Below are 15119 nucleotides of genomic sequence, written 5' to 3'. Positions count from 1 at the left end.
CCCATCCCTTTTACTTTGCAACTACAAGTACACATATTTTGAAACCTATGCACATATTATAGCCACTGAGTGGAATGCAATCTTCAGCTTGGAAAATGTAAATATGAAACTATTTAGTTACTTGGTGAAATTGCATTGAAAATGGTCCCATATTACATCCACTAATGTCTTTAGCCATTCAGAGACACTAAAGACAAGCCTTTTTTCTTAATTTATAAAACAAAGAACACTAGATAGAACTTAGTGGATGTCCATCATGGGAGTATGTGGAGACAATGGAGTATGGGGAAGGAATGTATTGGAGACAATAAATGAGGGGGAGGGGGAGGGGGGAGAGCATTCTGCATGTTTATTGTTATAATGGACTTGGATGTTTTCCGTTTGATATCTATTGGCTCTAATTTTTTAAAAAATGTTTCCCCCCCATTTTTATAGTCTTGACACACATACTGAAAAATCTTTGGCATTTCTGCAATGTTGTTTTTGATATTAGGTGTTTGGGTAACTGAAAATTACTTGTAGTTGTGCTCCACCTTTTCAACAGAGCCTAGCATTACCTTTAAATAGTGTTGTAAAGACACTTTTCTATCAAAGAGAATAATGCAGGACTCTCCAGTGAAGCAGCAGAAAAACACATTTATTGCAATTCAGAATTATAAACCCAATTCCAGAAAAGGGAGAGGGGGGGGGGGGGCACTTCTCGGCTGTTTTGTCATGCAAATTATGTCGGTTCAAGAGGGTGCTCAAACTTTCAGCTTACTCCTAAGACCGTGGGCCAGCTCTTCGCCCACTTTGTTCTCCTCGGACCTTGCGTATGACTGAGGAGGGGCTGTTTACACAAGGCCGGGGGGGGGGGGGCTGCACGTGCTGTTCGCACAAAACACGTAAGACAGTGCCCGGGAGCTCCAGCAGCAGCAGCAGCCAGCGAGGAGAGAGAGAGAGAGTCGCTCCTGGAGCAGCAAGTGGCCTGGCCGCCACCCTAACGCACGGCGCTCTCGTTCGCGCGCTCCTCGAGACGGATCTTCCTCGGAGGTGCACAGCTCGCGCCTCACCTTAACGCGCGCCCAGAGGGTGGCGGGCGGCACGAGCGCTGCGGCCGGCCCGGGCTCTCTGCCGCCCCCAGCGCCCGCCGCGCTCCTCGCACCCACGCTCGGCCCTCGGCGGCGGCGGCGGCGGCCCCTCAGACTCCGCGGCGGAACGCTCCGAAGATGACGTCAGCGGCCCTCGAATCCCGTGTCGCTCCGCTTCCGAAGGAAAGGAAAAGCAACAAGAAGGAAGAGCAATGGCGACACTGGATCGCAGAGTGCCCAGTCCGGAGGCGTTCCTGGGCAAACCCTGGTCCTCCTGGATCGACGCCGCCAAAATGCACTGCTCCGACAGTAAGGACCCGACCCCTGTTCGCCTCCCCCCGCCCCGCGCGCCCTTGGGGCGTCCAGTCACTTACAGACACCGGGAGGAAAAAGTCTCGAGAGTGGCTCCCGGTGTCCTCCATGCTGCTCCCTGGCCACAGAAATCCCCCCCCCCTCACACCCGAGACAGGTCTTGGAGGCAGAGAGGGTTGTGGGGCGGGGGGAGTCGAGGTGGGGGGAGGGGAGGTGCCCCCCCCCTGTCTTTTCCTGCTGCCTGGGGGTTGGCTTGACCGGGTTTCCTAGTGCGCGGCGCCGCTGTCTAATTGCATGGGAACTGAACGGTACTCTGTTTGCACAGTTTGGGGTGGCGGGGAGCCCGCTCTTGGGGCATTGGTGGGGAGCACGCTGTGCTTTGCTTGGCAAAGGAACGCTACCTAATTCTGCCTTTGCTTCCATCTGCAGATGTAGATTTCGAAGACACTGGAAAAGAGGGTGGAAAAAGCAGGGAGGTTATGAGGCTTAACAAGGAAGGTAAGTAGAGCCTTGACACCACTAGTGCAGGGCAAAAATCCTCACAATTTGCTTATCACATGTGATGTATATCATGAAATGAAAGAGGAAGAAGGGTCGTCTCGCCCGGGGTCCATCACTTGCTACCGTATTAACTCGTTCAAAGTGTAAATAAAAAGATGCAGGAAGCAACAGTAAAAAGTTGAGTGATCCTGTACTTACCTGGTACGTTTAATTGGTTTCCTTTGCCTTTTGGTTTGTTAAAACAATGCTAAAGACCTCTGTGTGCAAACTGGCTTGTGTTGTATGGCAGTTGTAATAGAATAAAATTAAATACAACTCTACTTTTGATAAGTAATATGTGGTTAGCTGTCCTTCCAGTTGGTCCTGCTTCACTCCACTAAACCCACTCTGTGAATGCATTGGTAGCGTAACCAGGTCTGTGCTGCCAAGGTCTTGGGATGCTGGTAAGAAGAAAGCCCTTCTTCCACCACTGCACCCCCATTAGAAATCTGGATTGTCCCCAGGGAGATGAGTAACCCACAACATTCAGCTTTCCAGTTTAGCTTAATCCAGCCATGCTTCAGAATGCTGTGGTTTATATTTGGCCACAAGTAGACACACTGGGAGAGCTGTCCTGCAGGCAGACTGAAAAGAGGGATTATATTGATTTTCTTGAAAGACAGCTGATTGGTGAAAGGTGGAATTGAAATAAATAATGACATCTGAAGAGTGCAATTTATAAACCATGCACACTCTTGACACCGTCCTCAGAAAACACTATTTTTAAATGGTTAATTGCATAATATGCTAATAACAAATTCTAATTTCTTTGTGTTAATTTGATCTCCCCGTGCAAGTATTTATGCACATCGAATATAGATGCATATACTGGTACATTTCCTGTGTGTTTTTCCCCTTTACTTTGCTTGGCTCCATTATGCTAGTTGATTTGGAGTGATTCCTGTATGGGCTATGATGGTGCAAGCTGTTCACGAGTACCTTTGGGCCTTTTTTTTTTAACATTGCCTTTGCTGAGAGACCCAAGCTGCAGTTCTATCCAGAGCCCAGCATGCTTATGACCTTGAGCCAGTCAGTAGTTGCAGTTGGTTCGCAGTAGGTGAGATGCTTGGCTGGCCTGAGGATCAGACCAAATTGTCATTTCCTGCACATTGGTGAGAAGCTATCAGGCTGGTTCATAATTGATTTTTTTAGGCTATAGATTACAAAAGTGTATATACTTACATCTTGAGGGATTTTTTTTTTTTTCTTTGCCACTTAATTTGTGATTCAAGTGTGAGAACTGGTCAAAACAAGCAAAATATTTCATAACTATTTTTCAAAGCTTTTGAATGAGCAACAGGGTGATCTGAAACTTACGGGCTCCTTTTACTAAGCTGCGATAGCGGTTTTAGCGCGCTTAGCGCGTGCTGAATTGTCCCATGCGCTAGACCTTAACGCCAGCATTGAGCTGGCGTTAGTTGTAGCTGCGTAGTGCGGGTTTAGCACTCGCTAAAATCCTGCGTGCGCTAAAAACGCTATCGCAGCTTAATAAAAGGAGCCCTAAGTATTTACACAAAGACTTAAGTGGGAAAGGGTCTGTTTGTACTTTTCTTCTATTTTATGCCGTGTTTAGGGACCAGGGCTCCAGAACATGCATGCATGGGCCTCACTTCGCGTTAGCGTTTAGCGTGCTAAATCGGCTCGTGCACCTTGGTAAAAGGACCCCTTCATGCAGGAAAAAGCTTTGAAGTTCTGCTTGTCTCAGTTCTTGGTGGGGTAGTGAGATGTGAGGCTTGATGCCATGTAATGCCAATCTCCAGAGATGAGTTTGAAATGAACTCTTTGAACAATCCATGATCTGTCTTATAGTAACAGGGTGGATTATATCTGGATTTAAGGTCTGTTAGTGTCACAGCTATGTTTGACATGAAAGTGAAAACAGATTTTACAAGATCAGAAGAATTCTATTGACCGGTCATTGGTCCAAACTGAGCTTGTATGATATGGCTTTGTTGCATTGGATAGGTTTTTAGACAATGAAGCTCAGTTTAAGCCAGTCAGTTTACAAGTTAAAGTTACTAGTGTTTTGACATAAAACTTTTTATACGATGACCTTGTTCCATCCACCAAACACTATCTTTATAATTGTGGTTTTATTAAGATATACGTGGGTTGATTCATAAGTCATGACGGCTATTTTTTTTCAAAAATGTGCCAACACTGGAAATCCAATATATATATTTTAAAATGTGTGATATGTACTTCTTAATGTTGCCAGCGGTCTCTGGTAGGGGAGAAGCAAAAAACATGACATTTGAAATCATCGTTTTATTAACAACAAGTAATAAATGTTAGCTGTTTCACTAAACCAAGCACACAATCAGCTTGAGAGTGAGTATGTTTAACTGTTAACATCCTTCAAAGTTTTGTCATGTAAGAGTATGGTGTTATGCAACAGTTCTAGACATTTCTCTTGTACTACAGAAATGACTTCTAATACTGTGCATTCAAAGTGTGTCCCTCTTGAACTGGGTAACACACAAAATAACCTGGGACATTACTTTCAAGGATTTTAAGTTAGTTTGCATTTGTTCTTTGTTGTTCATGTTGTACACTTGTGTGACTTAATAAAACGATGATTTCAAATGTCATGTTTTTTTGTTTCTTCCCTACTAGAGATCGTTGTACTTATCTCTCAGCTGGTGGCAACAGTAAGAAGTACATGTTGTTCACTTTCAAATGTATATGTTACATTTCCAGTGTTGGCGTATTTTCGAGAGGAAAAAATAGTTGCCGTGACTTAGGAATCAACCCTTGTATTTTTACATACTTATTTATCTGGGCTTGCTCAGCGGAACAGGTTGACAAGATCATTTATCATTTCAAACAGTACTTTGCCTCTGTGAAGTGTCACTTCATATGTGCTTTTATTGATAAATAATAATAACAACTTTATTTTTATATACCGCAATACCACAAACAGTTCAAAGCGGTTTACAGAGGAAGAGACTGTATACAGACAGCGATATTACAGAAAACTTTCAAAATTACATATTGAGGTTAGTCAAATTTATCTGGAAGAGTTTTAAGAAATACATCAAGGCTGAGGTGGGGGTCGGAGAAATTTGTCAAAGAGAGAAGTTTTGATTGACTTCCTAAAAGTGGATTATCAAAATTAAAACTTAACACATTTAAAATAAAATTTAAGAATCTATTTTCTTAGTCCGTGTACAATTAGGTTGTGGAGTTAGTTGCTGCAAGGGATAGCGAAATCTAATAGTATGGCTGAATTTAAAAAAAAAAAAAAAGGTTTAGACAAGTTTTTGGAGGAGGTTCCATTAACGATTGCTTCCCTATTACCATCCAGATATAGCAGGCGGTGAACAATTTATGTCGGATAGGCTGGAGTGAGCTTGGATGGCAACTTTAGCATTTGGAACCTAGGACAATACCAGACTTTACTGTCTATGGCCCAGAAATATCAAAGAAGAGATAAGTTAATTTAATTATGTATTTTTTAAATGGGTATAACTTATGGGCAGACTGGATGGACCATTCAGGTCTTAATTTGCCGTCATTTACTATGTTACTATGTCATTATGATCTGTCAAGGCAGAATGCTGGTCTTATGTGATTGGTATGATTCAGCATCATACTACTGTAGGCATGTTTCACTAGAAGAAGAGTATCTTTTGTGATGGTTATACGAGTTCATTTGTCCGTCCATTCATTCATCCATATGCATGATTCAAGCACTTGATTATGAGGTTCACGTGTGCATAGTTGTGCACTCTGAAGATAAGGCTAAGGGGAATAGGGAGGAGCAGTAGAAGCTGTTCCTTCGTTGCAGCCATTGCTGGTTCTCCCTGTGATTTCCTGGTTGAAAATGCAGTTTAGGCAGCTTAGCAAGGGCTACGGGAGTTCATTTAGTTCGTTCATTCTTCTTGGTTCAGGAAGCAGCAGAGTTGGCCTGTCAGGGAAAGTCCTAGCAGCTATCATGTCCAATTTCCAGTGAATAAGGTTAAGGAGCAGAAGATGGACTGGTTCCAGCAGAGCAGGCTTGGCTGAAAGAGAATCTTGATGACTTTCTTCATGTCCTTCAACTGGAAAATGAGATGAGGGGGCAGTAGGTGGTAGGATTCCTAGAATGTGCCATTGTGCAATAATTTAAGCAGACCCTTCAACTTCTGTGCTCTTATTCAAGGATTAGAGTTTAGAACTCTTCAGGTTGAAGAGGAGATGATTGAGGATTGGATAGGATAGAGGTATGGCAATCATTTGTGATGTATTATAAGTTAATAGGGAATAGTTATTTCCTCTTTCAAATAGCACTGAGACTAGAGGATATTCCATGAGCCTAACGGATCATGGATTTAAAAGAAAGCAAAAACAGTTAAGAGTAGTGTTTTTTTTAATGTTTAAGAGTTTGTTGATGAAGAATGTGATCAAGGCAAGCAATGTAGCTGGGTTTGAAAAAGGTTTGGATAAGTTGCTGGAGGACAGGCCCATTAGCAGTTTTTAGCCAGGAAAATGTGCAGTGGGATCTTCTGAAGACTTCAAGTGCTCCAGCTTGGAGATAGGATGCTGGGCTTTTTGTCCTATTGGCCTGATCTAGCCTGGCACTTAATGTACTTATGAAAAGGTAAATCAGCCCATTGATTGGTTGACTCGAGGCTACATAGAAATCTCTGATGTGGGTAACCTGGGTCTGGAATCTTCTACTAAGGGCATAGGTTCATAAAATGTGGATTTTGCTACTTTTTTTAGGCATAATTTCACTTATTTCAGCATATCGCTTACCCAGGGCCCTCTGCTTTGGAAAGCATGTATGGCTATTCCTATACTTGATTTTTATCATTCCAAAGAGATCTTAATACATTGTTATTTTAGGCTGGAAATATCAGCTAGGAGTATATTTCTGTATCTTGACTGCAGTGTTATCATTATGTGGTTGGATGGTACCATGCAAGAGAGAAACTTAAATTGATGTTCAGAAGACATATTGTTTTGTACAGTAATAGTACACAGAAAATGCTGTTTGGATTAGTGTACTTTGTCAGTAACCAGAAAATTAGAAAGAAGATGCATGATGCCACTTGGGGAATTGTTCAACAGACATTTATTTGTTCAAATTCATAAACCACCCATCCAAGTGATGTCTTAAAACACTTCTTAATCTGAAGACATGCACTTAAGCTTTGCTCTAAAATATGGAGGGTTTCATTGTAAATGTTTCCTGTTCAATATTGCATACAACTTGGCGATAGCTAGATCATGGGTTCTCAACTTGGGACCCACCCAGCCAGTCAATTTTTTTTTTAAATATCCACAATGAATATGCATGAGATAATTTTGCATGCACTTCTCCCATTGTATGGAATTATCTCATGCATATTTATTGTAGATATCCTGAAAATCTGAATAACTAGGTGTGTCCTGAGGGCTGCATTGAGAACCACTGGGCTAGGTCCATGGGCTGCTGTTTTTTGTTCATTGCCTAGTTCTGTGGCTCCCAAACCTTGGGTTGGTGCCCCAAATGGGGTCACATCAGTGGATAGGGTCAAAGAAATAGGGTACTTCTGGTGTGAACTATACCCACCAGGAACAGTCAGCATGGGTCCTGTGAACCAGTGGACACTCACGAGCCACCATCCTCTCCTGGGTAGGCTTCTTTGTAGACTGGAAACCATGTAGAATATTGGGAGGGAGGGGAATGCACAGTGACTCATGGGACCTGTGTTGACCGTTAACCATTACTGTCACTTTCCTGCTCTAGATGAGTGGAATGGGTCTGGAGACCTTCTATATAAAGGGGATGGAACTCCTCTTGTATGAGGAAAGACTAAAGAGGTTAGGGATTTTCATCTTGGAAAAGAGATGGCTGAGGGGACATATGATTGAAGTCTACAAAATCCTGAGTGGTGTAGAACGGGTACAAGTGAATTGCTTTTTTACTGCATCAAGATTTACAAAGACTAGAGGACACTCAAAGTTATAGAGTAATACTTTTAAAACCAATAGGAGGAAATATTTTTTCACTCAGAGAATAATCTCTAGAATGCGTTGCCAGAGGATGTTGTAAGAGCGGTTAATGTAGCTGGTTTAAAAAAAGGTTTGGACAAGTTCCTGGTGGAAAAGTCCATAAACTTCTGTTGAGACAGACATGGGAGAAGCCACTGCTTGCCCTGCATCGGTGGCATGGACTGTTGCTCGTATTTGGATTTTTGCCAGGTACTTGTGACTTGGATTGGCCTCCGTGAAGACGAAATACTGGGCTAGATGGACCATTGGTCTCATCCAGAAAGTCTAATCTGATGTTCCTGATGGGCATGTTGGGTCAGAGTTTGAGAAAGACAGGTCTGTTTGCTCACTGCAGAATCTCTTGCACTCTAGTGTGAGAAGAAGGTGCTGTTGCCTTTATTCAGATCTGCAGCTGATGGCAGATAAAGACAAATCGGCCCATCCAGTCTTTCCAGCTGAGGTACGGCCCTTACAGATTCCCATACTTAAACAGATTCCATTGCGTCCCCTTGCCTTTTTCTCTGATCCCTCAACCTTTTTCCCACCTCTGTTCGTCATATCTTCCTATGACTTTGAATTCCAAATGAGGGATTTCTGGTCTTAAGGTAACTATATCACAGGGGACAATCTAGTCTATTTTTTCACTTTTTATATCTCATGTTCCAAAATAGTCTGCTTTTTTACTATGTGTTTTTTTTCCACTGAGAAAACCTTATGCACAGAGGGAGATCATTGAACGTGCTGTGAAACCAAATGGACCCCCCTACCCAACCAAAAAATGGGATCTATTGGTCCATAGTGACGAGTACAACAAAGCTGTTTTAATTCTTGCTTAGTTTGGATATTAGTATTTGAGATTTGAATATAAAATGCTCTTTTGGTCACTGGATTCACCTTGTACCCGGGAGTTGGTTATTCTTGAAGAAGAAACTATGACATGGGTTCTGTGTCAGTAATAATGGTGATCAGAGATTTGAGTTTGGATTTTAGATTGGATTAATTGATCTTTGCACATCTGTACTTCAAGTCATAACTTGCCTTGAGCTTGGAAAATTATTTCACTGCCAAGGAGACTTAAAATCTAAGTTGTTCCTGAGGCAGTGAAGGATTTAAGGGACACCTTTAGTTTTTTCTTGTCCATCAATTTATTGACTGAATAGGGAATTTTGGTTGCGACTACACATGAGCCGGTCATTTGGATGGTGCCAAGGGATAGTTTAATAACTGAATACTCTTCATAAGAACATAAGAAGTTGCCTCCGCTGGGTCAGACCAGGGGTCCATCACGCTCAGCAGTCCGCTTCCGCGGCGGCCCATCAGGTCCATGACCTGTAAGTGATTCTTTGACTAAAACCTTTCACTCTGTGGATTTCCAGCATTTTTGAAGTAATAGTATATTCAAACTTTTACTTTGAAAATTATCCTACTCCTACTATTAATTATTTTTGTAGCGCTATCAGACGTACGCAGCGCTGTACAGAGTCACAAAGAAGACAGTCCCTGCTCGAAAGAGCTTACAATCTAAACAGACAAGACAGACAAATAGGATGTCATGGATAAGGGGAACGGTTAATCAGCTATCTTGGTTGGTGGGCAGTGGGGAGTAGAGTTATGGACTGAAGGCTTTATCAAAAAAGGTGGGTTTTCAGTCTGCTTTTAAACAAGGGAAGGGACTTTGGCAGACAAAGTCGGGTAATTTATTCCAGGCATAGGAGGCAGCTAGATCAGGGGTAGGGAACAACAGTCCTCGAGAGCCGTATTCCAGTCGGGTTTTCAGGATTTCCCCAATGAATATGCATGAGATCTATTTACGTGCACTGCTTTCAATGCATATTCATTGGGGAAATCCTGAAAACCCGACTGGAATACGGCTCTCGAGGACCGGAATTCCCTACCCCTGAGCTAGATGAAAGGAATGAAGTCTGGAATTGGCAGTGGAGTAGAAGGGTACAGCTAAGAGCGACTTATCTGGGAACAGAGTTCTCTGGTAGGTGTATAGGGAGAGAGAAGAGAGGAGAGATATTGAGGGGCAACAGAATGAACACACTTGTAGGTCAGCAGTAGGAACTTGAACTGTATGCGAAGGCGGATAGGGAGCCAATGAGATGATTTAAAGCTTCTTAAAACAAAAAATATATATTTATAAAGTATGCATGCGCATACTGGCTTATTTTCTATCCTCAGCTAATTATGTCCTTGCAAACATCTATGCACAAATAATAAATACAGTGGTACCTTGGTTTAAGAGTGCACCGGTTTGCGAGTGTTTTGCAAGATGAGCAAAACATTTGCAAAATCGGCGCCTCGGAAACCGAGCATGGCCCGATTTGCGAGCGGCGCTCCCCGTGATCTGGCACCCACCCCCTCCCGTGATCCAGCACCCCCCCGCCACAATCTGAAGTCCCCCAGACCCATCCGAACCCGCTTCTTACTGTCATCTGGGCCTTGGCACCGGCACTGGCATGTCCTGTGCGTTGGTGCTGGTGCCCGAAGATCGGCCTCCTCTACTTGCTGGGCCTTGAGCATCTGCGCATGCTCAAGGCCTGCGAGTTCACACTCTCTCCGAGCAAGGCCCAGCAAGAAGAGGAAGCCGATCTTCGGGCACCGGCACCAACGCACAGGACATGGCGGTGCTGGTGCCGAGGCCCAGATGACAGTAAGAAGCGGGTTTGGGTGGGTCTGGGGGACTTCAGATCGCGATGGGGGGTGCCGGATGGCGGTGGGGGGTGCTGGATCGCAGGGGGGCCTTCGGGGGGAGCAATGCCGGTTCTCGTGGGGGGGGGGGGATAGAGCAGCGCCGCTGGCTCGGGGGGTGGGAACGTATCAAAGCGAGTTTCCATTATTTCCTATGGGGAAACTCGATTTGATATACGAGTATTTTGGTTTACGAGCATGCTTCTGGAACGAATTATGCTCGTAAACCAAGGTACCCCTGTACTAGTTTCCTAGTGCCTTTAAAAAAAAAAAAAAAAATACATACGATACCAACATGCAGTTTGACATACAAGAGTCATTTTTAGTGCAACTTTCTAGAATCGGGGTATGTGCTTAAACCGTTTAGAAGGGGGAGAAATTATTTGTGCGAGGAAAATAACTTCTAGTCATGTTATGTTTTTTGGTGACTACTGAATGTTACATTGGCACCTTCACACCATTTAATATATGGGGCATTGTCTAAATATTTAAGTTTTCACTGAGGCTCATTGTAATTATTAATGTGATAATTCTTGGTTTATGTTGTCTCTAGTTACTGTAATTTTGTTAGGCAAGGTATTTGTTGCACACTTGGGGCTCCTTTTACAAAGGTTTTAGCGCGCGCGCGCTAGCTGCTACTGCCTCCTCTTGAGCAGGTGGTAGTTTTTCAGGTAGCGCGCTCTAATCCGGTGCGTGCGCTAAAAACGCTAGCGCACCTTTGTAAAAGGAGCCCTTAAATTGAGCCAATCCTTCCGCTGTTGGCGGCGAGTTTCTTACTTGATAAATATGAGGCCTTGCGCCTTCCTTTCCGTGGTCAGTGTTATTTTATGAGGAAAGTGGGAGTGTCAAGGGGAAAAAAAAGTAATTCTGTTTGGGTTGGAGGCGATCTCCCTTCCTATTGGACTTGGGAGAAATCATTTACATGCCCTGTTGTTACTTGAACGTAGAGCGACTAGACTTGGCACCAAATGCAAAAAATAATTTCCTTCAAATCTGGGATCCCTGTATCCAATCTTTACCACCCCGGGTCTGCAGTGATATTTTGAACTCTTTATAATGGTGTTAGTTCTGGTGGTGGCCGGTTGGCATGGGACATCTGTCATGGGGTTGTTTTTTTTTTTTTTTTTATGGGTTAGGGGGGGATGTTGTTTTTTTTTTTTAGTTTGATGATCCACGTTCTACTTTTCCTGTTGTATTGCTGGGTCATCCTTGGACGTTATTGCATCATCATAAGATAGGAGGGAGGTGACCAGTGTATTTCAGATGATAAACTGGGTGATGTGAATTGCACTGTTGTATTATTTGTTTTATTATGCTATTGTGTAGTCCAGTGTTCTTCAACCACCGGTCCATGGTCCAGTGCCGGTCCACAGAAATTTCCTGCCGGTCCACAGGGCCAGCACGCGCATCAGGCCCAAAACAGTGTTCTTCAACCGCCGGTCCACGGTGCGATTGATGTGGCGTTATCTTCGAGCCAGCTGCCTCTTCCTAACTGATTCAGTGCACAAAACTACGGACAGTGGCTCCTACGGGCATCCTGCGCCTGAACTGGAAACCTCTCTGACGTTGCAATGTAAGAGGGAAGGCTTCCAGATGAGGCACAGGACGTGCAAGGTGCAATTAGTACTATTATGGGGGTGGGGTCTGGGGTGGAGATTGGGTAGAGATGGGCGGGGTCTGGCTTACAACTTAGCCCCGTTGTTCTTCAACCACTGGTCCACGGACCAGTGCCGGTCCACAGAATAATTATTTTATTTCTGCTGGTCCATAGGTGTAAAAAGTTTGAAAAACACTGGTGTTGTCATCAATAAAAATTGTTGAAATGTAAATTGAGTTAATCCTAGATTTGTAAATCGCTGGCTTAGTCAGAAATTTTGAGCAGTGAATGAAGTACAGTCATTGGGTCCTTTTTACAGTGTAATGCTACTTCACTGTGGTATCATGTCTTTGGCAGAGCTGTGAGAATATGGGATGTAGCTTAATTTTCGTCCTTTCGGTCTTAGTATATTAACCAGTAGGAAAATGTTGCTTTTTCACATGTTCAGATGTCTCTCTTCTGGAGTGATTTAGGTTTGAAAAAGAGCAACTCCATTACTTTAAAACACGGATCCTGGCCAAAACTATTCTGAGCAGGTCATGCTGGTTTTCTCTCCTGCATCTTGATCTAGGCTCTCCAGAAATACCCAGTTCAAAGGTTAACTTTGAGGACTCTCAGTGTGAAGCAGCTGCTATTATATCCTCCCATGGTGTCTGCTCAGGGGGCATATGTCATCCTTGCCAGGGTATATACTATGTTTTTATGCTGTGCTGATAGGATGCATGTAAATAAGCTGTCACTTTTAAATCCTGTGGAGGCAGCTTGATGCTTAGCTATAATATAGAGCAGTGGCTCCCAACCCTGTCCTAGGGGACCCCCAGCCAGTCAGGTTTTCAAGATATCCCTAAAGAATATGCATGAGAGAGATTTGCATATAATGGAAGTGACAGGTATGCAAATCTCTCATGTGTATTCATTAATTTCATACAAAAAAGAGCTATACTATTAAACCATATATTATATAAATAATTATCATTTATTTAGTTATTAACTTACTCATAATTTTATTATTCCAAATATCTTACAATTCAATTAAACAATACTCTTTCATCCATACATTTATATCATCTTAATGCATATGAAGAAGCCCTCCCAATCTAACTGTTCAGTTTATTCAAAGTGAATTATATATGGAGAAGAACTGACATCGGAAGGAGAAGATCAGTAAAATGAACTTTGGCACAGTGATGAAGATTTTATATGATATATTTATTGGACATTGCTTCATATAGTGAATGAACTTTTAAGTTGGGATTAATGGGGTAGATTGGGAGGGCTTCATATATATTAAGATGATATAAATGTATGTATGAAAGAATATTGTTTATTTGAATTTTAAGATATTTGGAATAATAAAATTATGAGTAAGTTAATAACTTTTTTTGTATGAAATTATTGTTTAATTAATTAGAGCTATTGAAGGCATTTTATAAATCCCGTTGATGTTTGTGTATTGGTAATCCAATGTATATTCATTAGGGATATCTTGAAAACACGACTGGCTTGGGGGTCTCCCAGGACAGGTTTGGGAATCACTGATGTAGAGCAGTGCTTTTAAAGCCTGTTCGCAGGATCCATTTTGCCTATCTAGGTTTTAGAGCCAGTGTATACAGGTATCTTCCATACTAATTAGTGATATTCTCAAACCAGATTAGCTAGGAGGGTCCCGAGAACTACTTTGTGTATTGTAGTTTATTGATTAATTTGGATTGTGCATTTGAATAAGTAGTAGTTGGAAATCTACTGCCCCAGAATTATATAAAATTAGCTGTTCTTTAAAGGAACAGAAGTGGGCTAACTGTGGCTTGACTGTAGAGTCTTATAGTTTCAGTCAATAGAAGAGAGGGAATTTGAAGTGCAGCAAAAAAAGGGCCCAAGAACGAGAGTGGAACAAACTTTATTGTCAAACCTGACATGGACCATGTTTCAGCAAATTTCACCTATGTCAAGGGTCTCACATATGTTCCAAACTCATTGGTTAATGATGAGGAAATAACAAACAGCAACGATGAGGAATATATACAGTGTGTATGTGTGTGTGTGTGTGTATATATATATATATATCTATATCTATAACAAAATGCTAAACGCGCCTGCGCACTCTTACTTGTGTGTTCCCTGATCTGTATGTCCGTGGCAGGTAAGAGTACGCATGCGCGCTTAGGATTCTATTCTAGGAAATACGACCGCCAGCAGATAACACGCTGCGACTCGCTGACCCTACCCGGCACACCCGAAACCCCCGTTGACCCTCCCAGCCGAACCTCCCATCGCGAGACGAACACAAACCTCCCGGCTCCAGCAGCGTCCAAGGCACAGTAAACACGCTGCTTCGCGTCTTTCTACTGGCCTGATTTCCTCTGCCACGTCTCTGATGGGACACTAAGGACACAGGAGGCACTGAGGGCACTAAGGACATAGGAAGAAGGCACTGAGGGCACTAAGGACATAGGGAGAGACACAGACAGAAAAAAATGACAGACAGACAGACATCAACTCTAGCACCCGTTAATGTACACATTTTTGTGGACATCTTTTGTTTCATGAGTAAATCAAGGAAATCTTTTGTTGTTTACCTGCAATTACATCACTTTCTTTTCCAGAGATAAATTAAAAAAAAAGATTTGACATCGATATGTGAACATTTCTTAAAGAACTGAATATTTCATGGGGTGTCCTAATTTTTTCACACGACTCTGTGTGAATGGAAAAAGTCAAAAACGGACGAAAACTGGAAAAAGCACAAACAGCATCAATGCAAGTGCCATAAAGTGGTAAAGGGGCCAAAAAAGACTACGAGGAAAAAATAACCAAGGAGGCAAAAAACTTCAAGCCATTCTTTCGATATATTAAGGGGAAACGACCCGTAAAGGAAGCGGTGGGACCGTTGGATGATGATGGAATAAACGGAGTGCTAAAGGAGGACAAAGCCATCGCTGATAAAC

At 42.8% G+C, this 15119-nt stretch overlaps 1 protein-coding gene across 3 annotated transcripts in view; it reads left to right on the top strand.

Moving 5' to 3' along the window:
- The first annotated feature begins 882 nt into the window (after positions 1-882).
- ATXN7L1 (ataxin 7 like 1) overlaps positions 883-15119 on the top strand; it is a 299444-nt gene continuing 285207 nt past the window's right edge. The window contains exons 1-2 of one of the 3 annotated variants that reach the window (XM_033958415.1): positions 883-1379; positions 1812-1880. In XM_033958415.1, the coding sequence (XP_033814306.1) occupies positions 1283-1379; positions 1812-1880 (166 nt within the window). In that variant the 5' untranslated portion in view covers positions 883-1282. The remainder of the gene's footprint in view (positions 1380-1811; positions 1881-15119) is intronic. The other 2 variants (XM_033958416.1, XM_033958417.1) reach the window with 2 other exon arrangements.

The sequence above is a fragment of the Geotrypetes seraphini genome, chromosome 9 (assembly GCF_902459505.1).
Source record: "Geotrypetes seraphini chromosome 9, aGeoSer1.1, whole genome shotgun sequence".
Classification (NCBI taxonomy): domain Eukaryota; kingdom Metazoa; phylum Chordata; class Amphibia; order Gymnophiona; family Dermophiidae; genus Geotrypetes; species Geotrypetes seraphini.
The sequence above is the reverse complement of the archived record's forward strand: the minus strand, read 5'-3'. Positions and strand labels throughout refer to the sequence as shown.